Raw genomic sequence first — 18,427 nt, forward strand, 5'->3', positions numbered from 1 at the left:
TAAAGGAAAGCATACCAAACGCCTTCACTATCCTATCTACCTGCAACTCCACTTTCAAGGAGCTAGGAACCTGCACTCCAAGGTCTCTTTGTTCAGCAATGCTCCATGTTCAATTTAAAATCAAAACTCCAATAAAGTTAGAAAATCACAGTGAAGAGGATTCATGTGCATAGGGTACAGAGAGCAATCTCAGAACCAGTACAGAGCCAGCATGATTAAACTCACGGAATAGTGCTTATTCTTGGTAAATGGTACAAGGTAAATTCCGAATTCCTAGGAGAGTCCTGTTGTAAGTGAGTCTGTTTGGAGATGAGACTACAACACTAGTGAAGATCTACTGATCTGCAGTCTCTTTTGACCATAGTATGGCATAAGAATAAAAGAATGAGTAGAGTAAGATTAGGGCCTGTCAAGGACAGTAGTTGGAAATTGTGCGTAGAGTCTGAAGAGATAGGAGAGGTGCAAAATGAATATTTTTCATCAGTATTCACACAGGAAAAAGACAATGTTGTTGAGGAGAATACTGCGATACAGGCTATTAGTCTAGATGGGATTGAGGTTCATAAGGAGGAGGTGTTAGCAATTCTGGAAAGTGAAAATAAATAATACCCCTGGACCAGATGGGCTTGATCCTAGGATTCTCTGGGAAGCCAGGAAGGAGTTTACAGAGCCATTGGCTTTGATCACCGTTGTTTGCAGGAATACTGCAAGAAGACTGAAGGATAACAAATGTCCCCTTGTTCAAGAAGGAGAGTAAAGACAACGCTGGTAATTATAGATTAGGAAGCCATACTTTGGTTATGGGTAAATTGTTGGAAAGGATTATAAGAGATAGGAATAATTTGATTAGGGATAATCAACACGGTTTTGTGAAGGGTAGGTCGTGCCTCACAAACCTTATTGAGTTCTTTGAGAAGGTGACCAAACAAGTGGATGAAGGTGAAGCAGTTGATGTAGTATATATGGATTTCAGTAAAGCGTTTGATAAGGTTCCCCACAGAAGGCTACTGCTGAAAACACGGAGGCATGTTTTAGAGTGATTTAGTGGTTTGGATCAGAAATTGGCGAGCTGAAAGAAGACAGAGGGTGGTGGTTGATGGGAAATACTCATCCTGGAGTTCAGTTACATAGTGGTGTACCACAAGGATCTGTTTTGGGGCCACAGCTGCTTTTCATATTTATAAATGACCTGGTTGAGGGCGTAGAAGGATAGGTTAGTAAATTTGCAGATGACACTAAAGTTGATGGAGTTGTAGACAGTGTGGAAGGATGTCAGAGCGCCAGCATCTGCAGCCCTCACTTTCTCTCAGTGTGGAAGGATGTTACAGGTTACAGAGGGACATAGATAAGCTGCAGTGCTGGGCTGAGAGGTGGCAAATGGAGTTTCATGTGGAAAAGCGTGAGGTGATTCACTTTGGAAAGAGTAACAGGAACACAGAGTACCGGGCCAATGGTAAGATTCTTGCTAGTGTGGATGAGTAGAGATATCTTGGTGTACATGTGCATAGATCCCTGAAAGTTGTCATCCAGATTGATAGGGTTGATAAGAAGTCGTACAGTGTGTTAGCTTTTATTGGTAGAGGGACTGAGTTTCGGAGCCATGAGGTCATGTTGCAGGTGTACAAAACTCTGGTGTGGCCGCACTTGGAATATTGTGTACAGTTCTAGTCACCGCATTAGAGGAAGGACATGGAAGCTTTGGAAAGGGTACAGAGGAGATTTACCAGGATGTTTCCTAGTATGGAGGGAAGGTCTAATGAGGAAAGGCTGAGGGACTTGAGGCTGTTTTCATTAGAGAGAAGAATATTGAGAGGTAATATAATAGAGACATAATAAGATGATCAGAGGATTAGACAGTGTGGACAGTGTGAGCCTTTTTCCTTGGATGTTGATGGCTAGCACGAGGGGACATAGCTTTAAACTGAGGGGTGATAGATATAGGACAGTACAGATTCAACAATTGTCAGATGTTAGAGGTAGGTTCTTTCCTCAGAGTAATAAGGGTGTGGAATGCCCTGCCTGCAACAGTAGTAGACTCGCCAACTTTAAGGGCATTTAAATAGTCATTGGGTAAATATATGGATGATAATGGAATAGTGTAAATTAGATGGGCTTCAGATCGGTTTCACAGTTTGGTGCAACATCGAGGGCCTGTACTGCACTGTATTGTTCTCTGTTCTATGTTTGCGAGGAGCGCTGAATTTACCCAAATATCCCATCTTTAATTACAATTCTGCCATCAGTTGAACAAAGAAATGGATCAATTCAATAATACAGTGTATATTTAATCACTATTACTGATCATGGAAGCGCTAAGCATCATCATTTACTTACACATTATTCTGGAAGGATTTGTTTTTGTATAGGATGCTAATTGTTGAATATGGACTGTTTAGTGGGCTGTGTGTTCGGTAAGATGACGTGAAGTTTAGTTTCTTGTAATGTACAGACAGGTTCAGTTAAAATGGTAAATGTTATAATGAATTTGAATCTGGGAAGGAATGGTGCGTTTGGTTTCCATGATTACTGTAAAGTTAAGCTTGAGGTGACATCCAATCCCTGTGAAATCAGAGCTACTTCCTGAACCTGATACTGCATGTGGGAAGAGTGTTTCCAGCCATTGATGCATTGTGTCCTGTGATCGTATTGTGTATTCAGATAAACTTGAGCCTATGATGTAGTTAATTAGTCTCTTTTACTCCAGCCTACAGGGGACGTCAGTGAGTGTGAGAGGTGCAAAGGCTTTGGCTGATGCTTTGCTGGTGAATAACAGCTTGATGACTCTGGAGTGAGTATGACTAAAGATACTAATGAATGTTGGCATTCACTTGTACAGAGGGGATATTTTCTATAAGCTGTGGAGAGATTGATTAAAAAGTGACTTGGGCACTGATTCCAGTTTTGAGCACTGGATTATAAGAAGAAGCTAATTGCTTCCAGGAGATTTGAGGATCAGGAATTCAATTCATGATAGAAGATTCAGAAGATTGCCTTATTTTCTCTAGAAATTTATAAGTATTCCACTCAAAGATTGGAGATTATATTTAGACTGATCAAGGATAATTGTCAGGTACTGAAAAGTTCAAATACTTGAGGATGCTAATAAGTTTAGGAAAGGAAGTTATTAGTGTGGAGATGGCATGCAAATAGTTATGGAATAAATTCCTACTGAATCCAGTATAATATTTGGGAAAATGAGATAATTGTGTTCCTGGATAATGTGGTAATATAGAGAAAGCGGTAAGTAGGATTCGGGGAATTTGGAGAGAAATTGGTTTTGCATAAGGTAATGATTCCAAAAGGGTTAATGTTAGTGGATGCATTAAACTCTACGTAATCTGATGACGTCATACAATCTTGGTTGCAGAAAACAGGGTTCAAACTCAAAATCGCAGTGGAGACAGATTTCTCATAATTATCTCCTGATAGTCCTACTTCTTATGTCTAACATTTTTGCAAAGACAAGTGTGCCTTCTTGTTAAGAGTCATTAGTAGGTAATCTTCTATCAGTATTAACCAAATAGGCCCCTAGATCCAATGTAGAGAGGAGGACTGGCGGCAGCATTCTATCTCAACTAAATTATGGTAGTGGTTCGTTCAGCAGCAGATACAATATAGTAATCAGTGGTAGGCATCATTACTTAAATACCACAAGGTAACAATGATGGAAAACAACCACTGGTCCTACAAGAAGAAATGTTCAGATGACAAGTGAATTTATAACTTCTTAAATACTTTACCACTTTAAGACCATGAGATGTCGGAGCAGAAGTAGACCATTCAACCCATCGGTTTTGCTCCACCTTTTGAAGATGTCATGGCTGATCCAATACCCCTCAACACACTTTCCTGTCTTTTCACTATAACCCTTGATTCCCTTACTGAATAAAACTTGTCTGTCTCAGCCTTGAATATACTTAATGACTCAGTCTCAACAGCCCTTCATAGTAAAGAATTCCACAGATTTACTACCTTCTGAGAACATTGCTTTATTGTACAGTTTAGAAGATTGTAAAATGAAGAAAATAAAAATCAGCATTGCTGCTTACAGATGTAAAAAATCTTCTAAGGAAAAAGGATAAAACCACTTTGCTTTATTGAAAAATTAAAAGGTTTAAAGACTTTAGTACAACAAAATTTAGATACTGCAGAATTTAAAATCGCTGTAAAGAAAGGAGAATAAATAATCACATCAAGGAGATGTGGTCAGCAATAATAATATTGCACAGAGATTCAGTATGAGAGGGAGGCCAAATAAAACACAAGATCGACAACTCAGAGAAAACAATTCTTAAAATATAGAATTGTTTCAACATTTAATACTAAATCTCAAGCATAAGGATAAATAACAGCATTGTATTCAATAGATGTTGATGCTATAAATGACAAAAATATAAACCAGGGCACAGAAAATTCTGCAGTTCTTCAATTTTTTTTACAATAACTTTAATCTGAGAATGAACAGAATTTTAGAAGAGCAAGGTTTAACAGAATAGTTTAGCATTCATGAGAATCTGAAGATAATTTAATTAATAATCTCCCTAAACTAGATTAATGGAAAGCTGTGACTATAGAGCTTTGAAATCATAATGCAGAAGAGAGAATTGTTGTAATTATTGATAAGTCTTTGTCAAATGTATTAAAGTCCAAAGAAGGGTTGACTTTGGAAGCAGAAATCGGGAGATTCTCAGACAAATTCTGAGAGAATGACAATCTTATCACAGAAGAACATCCATCCACTTTATAAGATGCATTATAATTATCTACACTCTAAAGGCGCATATCTTTAGGCCAGGTCAAATGCAATAGAAAAAGAGTCTGTGTTAGCTCTGTGGTACAAAGCAGTTTCACAGGCACAAGCAGTACCCAACTAAGACAAACGAATGCAACATCTATAAAACTTTAGGTCACTTCCAGAAGATGTACAGAAGTAGAACCAAACTTCTAGAGCAGTAAAATGTCAAATGCTTACTTATGCAAAGATATTAATTAGATGGAACAATCTTCATTAGAAAATATATCCAAAACATTCTAAAGGAATATCAGTGATTCATCTGACTCAGTTTGACATAACCTGTCTGTGTTGATAACATCTCGTTAATTTAAGCTTGATTGAAGGCTGAGTGTCAATTCTCTATCAGATCAAATACCATGCCTAAAGAAAAAAAAGTTACAGCTTCTGTGGAACAAACAAAGTTCAATGGGTAGAGGATCTCCTTGTGCTTCCAAGACTCATGACAGAACCCAAAACGAAGAGAGAATCCACAAAATTACCTTTGATGGCATAAGGAAATGTTTTGTATGGTCAAGAAGAACCAGTGACCAGAAAGTCAAAAAAAAGGCTCATGCAATTCAACAAGAACAAAAGAACAATCAAGATTGTGCTACCATTTGCAGGTATTGCTTGAAAGGATGGCCAGACCAAAAGTCTTATGAATTGGCTGACAACAGACATTGATGACTGAACATTTTGAAATAGGTGAATTACTATTGTATGACCAAAGACTGATAATTCCAATTTCCTTTCAGGAAGATGTCTTGGATAAAATGCACTGGTATACTTTGGCGTTGCCAGTTGTACAGCCAAAGCTCAGGCAGTGGTCTGTGGCTAGAGATCTCAAGAGAAGTTGAAGATCTCATAACGTATTGTGAAATCTGTGATCACATAGGATTGTCAGATTGTAAAACAGACCTTTCATCACTGAAAAAAGATCAGAAGATAAGAATTAACAAAGTCTACCAGAGGAAGCAAATCCCAAAAACAAGATTCAGTATACAATTTACATAAACTTATTGGCAAGTCTTTAACTGAAGTTGTTCAGATAGCAAAACAGTATAGCGAACAAATTGATACATCAGATTTAATTTTGATGTTAGATGATGAGATGACACAAGTTCAAGAGCAATGTTTCAATCCTTCCTCTTCCAAAGAAGAATGATCTGTGTAAGTGACAAAGATAGTACTGTGTAAACAACAGTAGCAAGACTGAGCACATTAAGGTATCTAGTTCACCAGGAGCACATCTTCAAAGGGTGAACAAAGACATGGAACTTTTTTGACAAGTCAAAGTAAAATGCTTATATACTTCAATATGGGTACATCAGCAGACTGAGAATGAAGATTTGTTTGCACAAAATGAAGATGAGCTACATAACACATCATGGAAGCCAGACCAGTATCTGCAGGTTCACGACATGGTTAAGGAGAAATTAATTAGTTCCAGAATCCAAGATACTGTAAACAATAAAGTAATTGCTTCCGCCAAGCAGCAATCTTATTTTCATAATTAAAATTAATAAGATTAAAGGTCCCCCAGATTGTGTTATGGAGCAATACATGAGTAACTTTGTGTAATAAAACAGGTAAAAGATCCTTCAATTGAGAAATTATTATGAACAAATCAAGGTAAAGATCCAGTTCAAAGTCAACATTCCTCAAGACCTCCTGTCTTCCAAGTTTGAAGAGAATGTGTTCTGGAAGAATTGTGATAACTTTGGACATCATGAATTTGTGAAGTCAAGAGATCTGGAGAAACGGGGTCTTGATAAATGTAAATGTAGTTACATGCACAAATGTAAAAATTTTTCCTATTGGCAAAAAATTATTGGGGGGAGATGTTATAGATGGTCATGTTCTTAAACAGTTAATGTTGGAGACTGTATTAAGCTCCAGCCCTTATGAAAGTGTTCTAATGGAGAGGGGCAGTGAATGTAGCTTGAGATTCTGATGGAGATAAATATGTCATAATTGTCTCTTGATAGTCTTAGCCTTAGTTTTGTATCTAACAGGCCAATATAGCTTCTACTACTCGATAAACTAAATCTTAAGAATTAGTTGAAGTTTGATGTTAACCAAATAGGGCCTTTGAGCCAATATTCTAGTCCTACCTGTTCCAGAGGTGTGTCACAGCATCTCTGAACTGGTTGTTTGGAAAAATAACTACCTACTGCTCCGATGGGGTCTTGTGGCATAGTAGTAGTATCCCTACCTCTGGGGCCTGGAGACCTGGGTTCAAGTCATACTGCTCCAGAGGAGATGTAATAACATCTCTGAATGTGATGATTAGAAACTCAATTTAAATATTAATAACAGCTAGGTTTTTTGCCCAGTGAGGGGATTGGTGTTTGGACAGGTAAAGGATCCTGACAAACTGATCTCTGAACTCAGACAGATTGATGGATGACTGTTAGGAAACATACACTGCCCCCCACTCCAAGGACTCTTATGGTTCAATGATAGTATCCCAACCTCTGGGCCAGAGTTCAAGATCCTTCTGCTTCAAATGTGTGTTATAACATGTCTGATGAACAGGTTGTTTTAAACAAAAATATACATAACTAACCCCACTACCCTAATTTCTTAAGTAGGGCTTTTGTGATGCATTGGTAGTGTCCCACCTCTGAGCTGAAAGACCCAGGTTCAGGTCCCAGCTCCAGAAGTGTGCCATAACATGTTTGAACTGTTGATTAGAAAATACTTAGAAAGGATTGTCCCTCCACCAGGGGCTATATAATTCGATATAATTTTTTTAAAAATAGTGGAATTGAGGATTGTTTCCATTGGCATCTTGATGTTTTATGTTGCCCAGTAGGATCTGTCTAAACTATTACTGTTCATTTCTTAATTAAAAGGTAGCAACGAGGATTGGGTGCAGACTCTACCCCCAACCACTCGCTAGTAGTGATTGACTCCACAGCACCTGCAACAGAGTGGTAGAAAATGGATTGTGGGATAGTTAGGGAATGGTTGTTGAGAGTATGGAAGGATATAGATCAGCTTACCCAAGTTTATCCTAGAGTTCTGTTAGTGTTTCATTACATTGTCAGTGTATTAAGAGAGCGTGTGCACACTTTGACAATACCCAGACTCTCTGACCATAGTATTTTTTCTAATTTCTTTCAGCCTCCGAGGAAACATGGTGGGTGTGGCTGGGGCAAAGGCAATCGCTAATGGTTTAAAAGTCAATAACAGTCTCCAGACTCTCAAGTATGTATATAATTCATGATTCACAGTTTAATCTATACCCTTGGAAAAAGTACTTGAATCGAATGGAAACTGTCATCTATTTCAATCTACAGGAAAACATGGTGGGCAAGAGGTAGTATCTGCAGTGTGAACATTTGCTGTGACAATACTGGGTTATGACTGAGAGACAGTTTTATCTGTTCCACACATAATGACTTGTGTTAAAAGGGGAGAGATACATATCATATCGGCAAACATAGCAAGATTCCACCAAATAGGAATTAGCTGAATGTTTGGGGTGCGATCTGTGTATCTAAACCCTCTGCTGTGAATGGTGTCTGGATACAGGTAGTTCTACTTAACGTGCGTTTTGTAAATGTGATTTGGCTGTAACGAGATTTATGAGTTGCGGGGTTTTTTAAAAATTAAACTCCTGTTCGCTGATAAGCGATTCCATCTTCTGTATTACCAGCCAGTTGTGATTTATTCTGCTAGCGCATCTATTACAACAGGTTTACCATTCTGTGTGTGTGTGTGTGTTTTGCTTCTATCTGCAGCTAAGGTAGGGGAAGCGAACATTGGAATACTTTTGGAATGCTTACTGGCATCATGCATGGAGTTGGAGGTCAAGAAATGGGGAGAGAGGGGGAGAGAGAGACGGTTCAAATACAGCGGTATTCAGCGAGAGTTGGAGAGTAAGCAGGGCCTTTTGTTAAGCAAAGGCTCAGTTGCTGGCTATCTCAAGCTTCAACACACGGCGACTATACAAGAGAGGGTGTATGTGTGTGTGTAAGGGTGGGTGGAGGTGGGGAGGTATGAAACTAAAGACTTACCATTGGTGACCCTTATCATTCGCCATCCCACGTTATGCTTGATCTAAGTTCACCCAGTCTCAGTTTGAAAGGAGGAGTGAGGATCTAAGAGTCTCGTTCCCTCATTCTCTCTGAAACCCAAGACCCATCAAAACCTCCAACCGTTCAGAGCATCCCAGCTCTTTAGCTACCCCCTCAAAAATAGAGATTTTACATGGGCCAAAAAAAAATTAAGTTTCACGAAATTTACTAGCAGATAGCCCGATTCTGGACAAACTCCACTTCACAAGGAGCCAGGAATAGAACAATACATTGGAAATTTCGCTTGGAACAACGTGGCATTTCTGTAACTTAGCAGAAATGGACAGGTTCGCTAAATTGCAAACCCTAACCCTGTTTTTCCCATAGGCCTCATAACTTCTATTGCACGATTTTCTATAAGACGACAACGCACGGGAATGCAACTACCTCGTTATAGGAGAACTACCTGTATCCTGAAAGTCAGTTTAATACATTAGAGCACTACTGACAATGCAGCACCTCAGTACAGCATTGTAGGGCTGATCAAGATCCTATGCTCAAATTCTAGGATTACTTTCTGAGTAGTGAAAGTGCCATGAAGCAAGTCAAATAGTATATTAACTATCAGGTGTTTCTGGGAATGTTTATTGTTCAAAGTTAGTAAACTTGAAGGCAGTTGAGAGTTAACCAACTATTGTTGGAGCAGTCTGGAGGCAAGTCCTGGCCCAGTTGGGGCCTGTAATGCTGAACTATTTCTTTATTTTTCTAACTTATTCCTAAGATTTTGTACCTAGGTACCTTTCCACTTAAACTGGCACCCAAAATGGTGACTTTGTAAACTTTTCACTGCATTCATGTGAGTACATGTAACAATAATTCTAATATCACCCAGAGGAATTAGAATAGGAGATTGCCTTGAAGAACGTTAAGGAACCAGTGGACCTCCTGGGAAATCAGACAGTTTTGTGGTCACTTTTACTGATATCAATTCACCGGTGATCAGATATCTTGAATTCAGTATCACAGTTAATGTTGGAATTTGAATTCATATCCTGTGGTTGTTGGCCCAGGCTTGTCCTTATGCATTGAGCACTCAATATATAAAAACGTGAAATGTTGAAAATATTCAAAGTGGATCAGCAAGGAACAAGAAAGGCTGATGTTTTAAGTTCAGAGGGTAGCTACTGATTGCCTTCTATATGTTGCCAGAATTCGCTTTTTGACATGTTTCGTCAGAAACTAAGGAATTGTGCAAATTTTGATGAGCAATGAAAATAATCTGTGAAAGTGACGTTTAGCCTTGACTCAGGATCTTGAGTCACTTGCAAATAGAGCAAACCCAGAAGTATTAGTCTTAACTCCAATTTTGGTTTGGCTCTGAGATGAGTTATACAATATGGCTTTGACATTCACTTACTGTTAGAATGCTTCCTTTATTTATTTACTTGAATAAATAATACAGTTTCTGCATTTTTTTGGTTTGCAGCCTTCAAGAAAATTTTTTGGGACTTGATGGAGCAATGTGCATTGCAATTGCTTTGAAATACAACCGCAGCCTCAGCCACATCAAGTGAGTGTCATTTTTGCTCATCTTCTGATCTATTTTAAATTTGCTTTGTCTCTCTGCCCCTCTTGAAGGTTCCCAAAATAGTCAGAGTAAAGTTATCCACAGAGGTGACTGATTGGTAACACAGTTACCTGTGAGAAGTGGTTAATACTTGATGCCATTGACAGCTGACTCCACATCAGAGTCTCACAAGCACAGGGCTAACATGACAGTGGCATCATTATTTAAATCATTAAGAATGTCTCAGGCCTTCTGCTTCCTCAGCATCAAGGCTAACAATTTTGACCTTGGACATGTGATGGTGATGATTTGCTTAATCAGTGTCTTGCTAACTGTCACATGTGTTCTGTTACAAATTAGGTTTTCCTCTCCCTTCTAGATGCACCCCAAACATTAAAGAACACAACACTGTGACATTTCATTCCACTGGTTCTTTTTCTTTTACAGTCTCCAGGGCAACAGGATTGGAGAATCAGGGGCAAAGGTCATTGCTGCTGAAATAAGAAGCAAATCTCCGCACTGTGTTGTTGAAATATGAAATAAGAAGAGGCCATGTTGGAATCCAAGCAATATTGACCAGCTCAGAATACCTCCTTCCTCCCAGAACACATTCCTTTGTACTCAAATGCTTTGTACACTTTGAATTGATCACTGGACAGGCCATAATGTCTCTGATAGGTGTGAACGGTGTGGTGATCCCCAATCTTTACGCTTTCTAGCAGACATATGCAGAAGGTGGTGTCCAGCTCCCCCCCCACACACAAAAAAGACACACAAGATACTGTTGAACATAAGGATATTTCCATTTATGGGAGTGGATAACATTATTAAGCGACTACACATGAAATAATTACTTCAAATTCAATCATTGTGAAAAGATTAACCTAGCACTGTCCCTAATGCAGACTATAACATATTGTTTTCTATTTTCACCTGTCTGAATAATTTAACTTATTGGACTGTCCACATATGTCACTGGGCACTGTATGACTGATACTGCTGCTGTCTGTAGCCCCATGGCATCAAAAGCACAGGAACAGTATTTTAACACCAAAAACCTAGTAGGGTTTCCATAGACCAAACAGCAGCATTGTGGCTAATTATCATTCATAAGTAAATCACAAGGACTATTTCATATAATCAGCAGTAGTGTTTAAGACAAGTTAGACCATATGATGATTTGGATTATTCTTGGATTAATTTATATAGGAAAAATAGGGAAAACAATCTAAAAGGGTTCCATTTTAAAGGTGGGGGGCATGGAGGAACAGTGGGAACTAGGGGTTTAATGTGCACATTATTCAATGAAGTATCAAGATTCTTGGCTTTATAGATAGGGACATAGGTTAAAATTAAAAAAGAAGAAATGAAAAATCTCTGTGAAACACTGATTCAGCCCTAACTGAAGTATTGTATCCAATCCTGGGCACCATACTTTAAGGAAGGATTTGACAACATTAGAGAGGGTGCAGAAGCTGAGGCTGTTCTCCTTTTGAGAAGATTGTAAAGAGATTTGCTATTGAGACATGCAAACTCATCAGGAGTCTAGACATGATAGAAGAAGCTGATCATATTTGTAGAAAAATCAAGAACCAGAGGATACAAATTTAAATTGATGGCAAGAAAAATAACAAGGAAAAGTTTTTTTTACATGGTGTTAGGATCAGAATTCACTGGCTAATCGTGTGGTAGAGACAGATTCAGTTGTGGTTTACAAAGGGGAATCAGATCATTATCTGGAGGGATAGCAATGCCAGAGAGAAGGACAAAAGATGAGGGAATTGCTCTTGCAGAGAACCAGCAAGGACATGAGAGTCTGAATAGCCTTTCTCTTATGACCATTCTGTGACTCCATTGTAAACAGATATGTCCTCATGGACAAGACGCTTGTCTATAATCCTCTGGTCAATAAGAAGTGAGTTTGTGATTTGGCTTCCACCTTCTTCCATTAATTATTGCAACTTTCTGTAAAACTCAGCATGACCAGTTATTGTTTGATGAGGCTGTGTGGAGTAGTGGTGAATAGGTAGGAGGATTGAGTAAGTAATAGTTCTGTATGTATATATGTTATTTACAATACAAATATTTTACAGTATAAAGTTTTATTTATCTTTTTTCATAATTGCATCAATAAAACAAATTGAGCATTGAAATATTTGGGTGTAAGGGTGGTGGGATGACAATGGTCTTCAGTTTCTGCCTCTCAGCTCAAGCTGCTGAGACTCCAATGCTAAAACTGTGTTTCTGTCCTATGCTCCTTGTGTGAAATCTTTCTACTTTACACTATTCTCTTTGTGAAAAGGGGACTGTTTAACTCTATTGGCTAGTATGTAGTTCACAATTACTCAAATGGCATGGAATTGATTCCCATTTTTGCTGAGATAGTCTTGTCACTGGTAATAGAAAGCAATGGCAAAACATGACTGAAAAAAATGCCAAAGGATTGACTAAGGTCAAAGCACAAGCAGACAATGAGCTAAGCACCCGCTTTCAGATGTAGCACACATACATGAATGTATGCAAGGATTGGTGCTAGGTCTACTGTTGATTGTCATTTATATGATTCGGATGAGAATATAGGAAGCATAGTTATTAAATTTGTGGATAACGCTAAAATTGGTGGTATAGTGAAAACTGAAGAAGGTTACCTAAAGGTACAACAGGATCTTGATCAGCTGGCAACGGGAGGAGGAGTGGCAGATGGAGATTAATTTTATAAATGCAAACATGTTGCATTTTGATAAGATAAACTTGGGCAGTTTATACAGTTAATGATAGGTCCTTGGGGAACAGAGACCTAAGGGTTCATGTACACAATTACTTGCCTTCATTGGTGAGATCATTGAGTATAGGAATTGGGACATCATGTTGCGGCTTTTGGAGGCCACTTTTGGAGTTACAGTTCTGGTTGCCTTGCTATAGGGAGGATGTTATTATATTTGAAAGGGGACAGAGATTTTCAAGGATGCAACTGGGATTAGAGGATTTGAGTTACAGGGAGAGGGTGGACAAGGTGGGACTTTTATCTCTGGAGGAAAGTAGGAGGTTGAGGGGTGGCCCTGTAGAGGTTAATAAAATCATGAGAGGCATAAATAAGGTCTTTTCCCTAGGATAGGGGAGTTCAAAACCAGAAGGCATAAGTTTAAGATGAGAAGGGAAAGATTTAAAAGGGACCTGAGGGTGATGTACATATGAAATGAACTGCCAGAGGAAGTGGTAGAGGCTGCTACGGTTATATTTCGAAGACATTTGGCCAGGTACATGAATAGAAACATTTTGGAGGGATATAGGCCAAAGCAGGCAAAAGGGACTACTTTAGTTTGGGAAACCTGGTTTGCAAGGACGAGTTGGACTGAAGGTTCTGTTTCCATGCGGTTTGACTCAATTTACAAGTCATTCATAGAGTCATAATGGTACTTTAGATAATACAAAATGGGCTAACAATATTATAAGCTAAGCTGGAATTACAGGTGCACAAGTTGTTTGAAAGTGGCAGGGCCACTTGAGAAAGAAATTAACGAGGCATAAAGGATTCGAAGTTATATAAATAGAGGCAATAAATACAAAAACAAGGAAATCTTGGTCTGACCTAGAGATTTTGTTCCTATTCTGGACACCACATTTTAAGAAGCACATCCACACATCAGAGGTGTAAAATAAAATTTATCACAACAATTTCAGGAAAATCTCAGATTTTTCTCCTCCAAGAAGAAAAGAGGAGATTTGGCAGAGATAATCAATATCATGAATGGTCTGGTCAGAGCTGATATGGAAAAATTGTTCCCATTAATAGAAGTATTGAGAATTAGAGGTCATGGATTTAAAGTGTTTGGCAAAATAACCAAAGACAACTTGAATAAAAGCTTTGTTATGCAGTAAGTGATTAAGATCTGGAATGCACTGCCTAAAAGTATGATGGTGGCAGATTCAATCATATCTTTCAAAAAGGAATTGAATAAACCACCTGAAGGGAAAAAATTGCATAGCTACAAGGAAAAAGCTACTCTAGACAAATTGTTCTTGGAGAACTAGCATGGTATCATCAGATTGAATTGCCTCCTTTTCTGCTACAAATGATGATAAGATTCTAGGTGACATCATAAGTATTCTACAGGGAGAAATTTGTTGTGATTGTGATAGGCCTGGAATGCACCAACCTGCTTAAAACTGATTTATTGGAAGCTTTGTAAAAGCCTTGCTGAGTTCCCAGAAATTGCCAGAAGTCTTTATATCAGGAATGGTTTTGGGATGCAGCCCATTCAATAACACACTTCTCACTAGCATCTAATCCAAAGCAGCTATTGTACACCCTGAGCATTGCAACTTTGATAACTTTTAGTGAAACATGTGTTAACTTTTAAAAACAATAACTTCTCAGTGACGTGGGACTGGGATGGAAGTAACAAAACAAAGGTGTGTGGGATGGATTCTCAGGTTTTGGTTTTCACTGGTAGTATTCTCTGCAAGGCTGTGTACCTTTTGAAAAGGCATTTTGATATCTTATATTTCTTCTGTGCGCCCTTTCCAAAATGGAGCTATAAAAGCTTCCACCTAGAATTCTTGAATTTATGAAAGAGAACAATCCTATGGCATATAGAATGTCCATACCTCCGGTCACCGCCAACAAAAAATGAAAGCATCCAATGGAAAGGCACTAATCTTGAAGGTCAGCACAGCATTGAGCTCCAGACAAATTCACACCTTCTTCAATCACAGCTTAATAATTGCACAATCACTGAAAAACCAATATTGACCAAAGCAAGGGCTGCATTAGACAGGTTAAACCAACTCTCTTGTTTCACTGTGACTCTGTTCAAAAACATTCGTGAATTGGAAGGAAACTAGCACACTGTTACAAAGCAACATGCTAAGATTTATTTCGCTGTTAAGGTGACAATAGGTGGAAGATAAATCAATTACATGGAAATATTTATATATAAAACAGGTCAGTACCTTTTCCATTTGGATATTAAATTGGAAGCATAAAATAAACACAATACAACTAAAAAAAGTTCATAAGAAACATGTATCTTTAAAATAGAACTTTGATAAAACTTTGACATTTGAGGCTGTTATTACAGGTTGAATCTCTACCGCTGATGAATTCCTATATTTTATCCCTCGTGGGCAGTGTTAAATTTGCACAGAGCAGATGATCCAACTCCAATTGCTAACATTTGTTTCCAGTGTGACTTATTTTGAAGACAGAGACACTGACTATACTTCATCTACTTTTTGAGAGTGGGGTCATGAACTAACATACTTGCTTGAATTGAGCTAAAGAAGAAATTTCTGTTTTCTCCTAAATGAATTTTCTGGTACAGTTTGAATCTTGATATGGATGTTGCCTAGTGTCTGATCACTAACAGTTCACTGGTCCTGCTTTTAAGGGGATTCACATCTCTGCTTTGCTAAAGATAAGAAGCTGAATATAATATCGATTCTTAATGGCTCCATAATCCATGGGCTGTAGCTTTGGGACCTATGGCTGCATGTTTAATTGACAGATTCAATTACTAATTATTAGTCAGGCCTTCAAATTGAACAGTGTGCTGGCTGTGTTACACTAGGTAGCTCAAACTACTTACTGAACATTGTTTTGTCAGCCAGCCTGAACTCATGTTGCCAGCAGCTGAGCAAGAGGCAGAGGTTTATCTATGACATATTCACAGGGAACTATGGGGAGTTACTAGCAGGAATAGAAATTAAAGAAGATTCAATAGAAAAAGTCCAAAAAAATTTAATCAGTTCTCACTCTGAAAAGTAAGCAGTGCTGTTCAACTGTAGTCCAAGTTCATCCATCAGGCCTATTTCACGACACAGTAAATGAGTGATTGCAGAATAATAAATAAGGAAAACAAATTCAAATATGTAAAAAGAAAAATAAAAGTGAGAGGTTTTTCTAAATTGGTTTTTGCTGTACCACTTTTTAAAATAGAAGAATTTTGTTGTGTTCTAATTGGAGCTGTGGAGGTGATAATGCAAATATTGTTACTGCAGCAGTTTAGGAATCTTGCAGCACAATCTGATGAATACTCTGAGGAACCAGGGAGTCAAAGAGACAGCTGATCAATTGTTCCACCTGTTGAAAAAAACAAGGTAATGAAGAGGAATCATTCACCTTATAAACCACAGGTCTAAAGTAGAGGGAGGAATCATTCACCCCATAAATTAATTCTAAGTCCGCTCTCCACACCTCCCTCCAGAATGTTTGTTTCACATATGAACCAGCCTTTGCCATAAATAACTTATAAATGATGACTGGCTGGAATTGAATCCTGGCTAAGGTGTGATGACATCTTTCCCTAAATGAAGCCTCCTTGCTGGGCTATACAATCCACCACTTTATTTGCCCAGACAGTTGCAATGACAGTGAGGCGCAGATCACCAAATCACACCTTCGATCGTTGTTCTACTTCTCCATCACTTTCTCTTCATCTGAGCTTCTCATCCTCTTACATCCCTTTTACCTCTCTTTTAAAATCTATGTTCTATATCTCCCACCCAAGTGTGATAAAAATATTCTCGTCGAGTTATTATCACCGGTGCAGTATCTGCACCGATTTTCTGATTTTCTCTCTTCTGAATTCACTGTCCTCTTATTCTCCCTGTACCTCTCAATGTAAACTCCCCAAACTATATTCACAACTACCCCATTGCAATTTAAGTTGCCTTGCTGCTCTTGTTGTATGAATTACAAAAAAGGCTATCTCTGTTCAATTCCTTTCATGATCCTCCACCTATCCAAACCTTGTTTTCTTCTGTGTCTCACCATCCCAACACAGAAAACAAAATCTCAATGTCAAGAATTGAGCCCGCATTCACCATAATAGTTCTGCAGCTCATAATTTGATCAAATGTATATGCTTTTGAAATTCTTGTTCCCATTAAAACTTCGCTGTCTCTCACTGATGTCATTCTCCCGCCCAGGTTCATATCTCTACTATGTAAGGTCCAATGGATGCAGACTTGAACAGATATGCAAGACAGTTGGTTTAATAATTTATTTCCAAGTTTGGCTGGTCCACATAAAGTTGAAACTTTATTGCTGGAACAGCACAGCAGGTCAGGCAGCATCCAGGGAACAGGAGATTCGACGTTTTCTCCTGTTCCCTGGATGCTGCCTGACCTGCTGTGCTGTTCCAGCAATAAAGTTTCAACTTTGATCTCCAGCATCTGCAGACCTCACTTTCTCCTGGTCCACATAAAGGACTATCAGGTCTTTCTTGTCAGCTAAAACTGCTCACTATTACTGGAATACAAAGATAATGCCAGAGTTGGGTTTCTAGTCAATCCTTCCTCTTAAACCCCCTTCCTGTCTTCTGCAACTTCACCAGCAAGTATAAGGGCCTTATCGAGTTTTTTGTCTCTCAGATCAAGACAATCAAATCAGCTGCTTCTTTTGTGTCTCCATTCAACAATGCACAGGATCACATTTTCTCTAAAGGTCCCACTGCCTTCACCTTTAATTTGTATTGTTCTCCAGTATATTTCTTAGCTCCCCTCATGGGCTCTCCAAACTCACCTTGGCTTTAAGAACCACCCTCAGCTTCCCCAACCCTATTCCCACTTATCAAGTAAGCACCCAACTTCCCCTCTGACTTCCCATCTTAGCTGATATTAACTGTTCTTTTTCTTCAGGTATTATCCCATTCTAAATCAGTTACCAGCCTCTGAACAAAACAGTTGAATTCATGAACATCCATGAACATGTTGTGTCCAAAATCCACATCTATCTTTCTTGGAGCTTTGTAATGGAACTCCTCTAATCAGATGTCCAACTTTACTCTCGTACCAGAATGATTCCCATTAAAGTTTCAAACAATGTTTTATGTGACTGAGACAAAGGAAAGCTAAAACCCTCTATTATTCAATCTATCTGCCATCTTTGGCACAGGCATCGCATCAGTGTAAAAGGCACAGGAGATGCAGAATTCTTAAAAAGCATTCTGAAGATTTTTTGTATGTACTCCAATAAGATTTGGAGTTAAGAAATGAAGCTAGGCAGATGGAAGGGTTTCAGTGGGAGAAAACTTAATAGCAGTGATCAGTTAGATCTAG

At 38.5% G+C, this 18,427-nt stretch overlaps 2 protein-coding genes across 11 annotated transcripts in view; one reads left to right on the forward strand and one right to left on the reverse strand.

The window, feature by feature from the left end:
* The window catches only part of nlrc3 (NLR family, CARD domain containing 3), a 51,894-nt gene extending 39,445 nt beyond the window's left edge, over nt 1-12,449 (forward strand). For all 3 annotated transcript variants that reach the window (XM_043711532.1, XM_043711534.1, XM_043711533.1), the window contains 4 exons: nt 2,705-2,788; nt 7,904-7,987; nt 10,286-10,369; nt 10,814-12,449. In XM_043711532.1, the coding sequence (XP_043567467.1) occupies nt 2,705-2,788; nt 7,904-7,987; nt 10,286-10,369; nt 10,814-10,904 (343 nt within the window). In that variant the 3' untranslated portion in view covers nt 10,905-12,449. The remainder of the gene's footprint in view (nt 1-2,704; nt 2,789-7,903; nt 7,988-10,285; nt 10,370-10,813) is intronic.
* Nucleotides 12,450-14,364: 1,915 nt separating this feature from the next.
* Nucleotides 14,365-18,427, reverse strand: part of LOC122560658 (dynein axonemal assembly factor 8) — a 102,053-nt gene continuing 97,990 nt past the window's right edge. For 7 of the 8 annotated variants that reach the window (XM_043711538.1, XM_043711537.1, XM_043711540.1 and 4 more), the window contains one exon: nt 14,366-16,448. In XM_043711538.1, coding sequence (XP_043567473.1) covers nt 16,371-16,448 — 78 coding nt within the window. In that variant the 3' untranslated portion in view covers nt 14,366-16,370. Of the gene's footprint in view, nt 16,449-18,427 lie in introns of all 8 variants that reach the window. The other variant, XM_043711543.1, reaches the window with a different exon arrangement.

This window comes from Chiloscyllium plagiosum, chromosome 21, assembly GCF_004010195.1.
Source record: "Chiloscyllium plagiosum isolate BGI_BamShark_2017 chromosome 21, ASM401019v2, whole genome shotgun sequence".
In the NCBI taxonomy this organism is placed as follows: Eukaryota; Metazoa; Chordata; class Chondrichthyes; order Orectolobiformes; family Hemiscylliidae; genus Chiloscyllium; species Chiloscyllium plagiosum.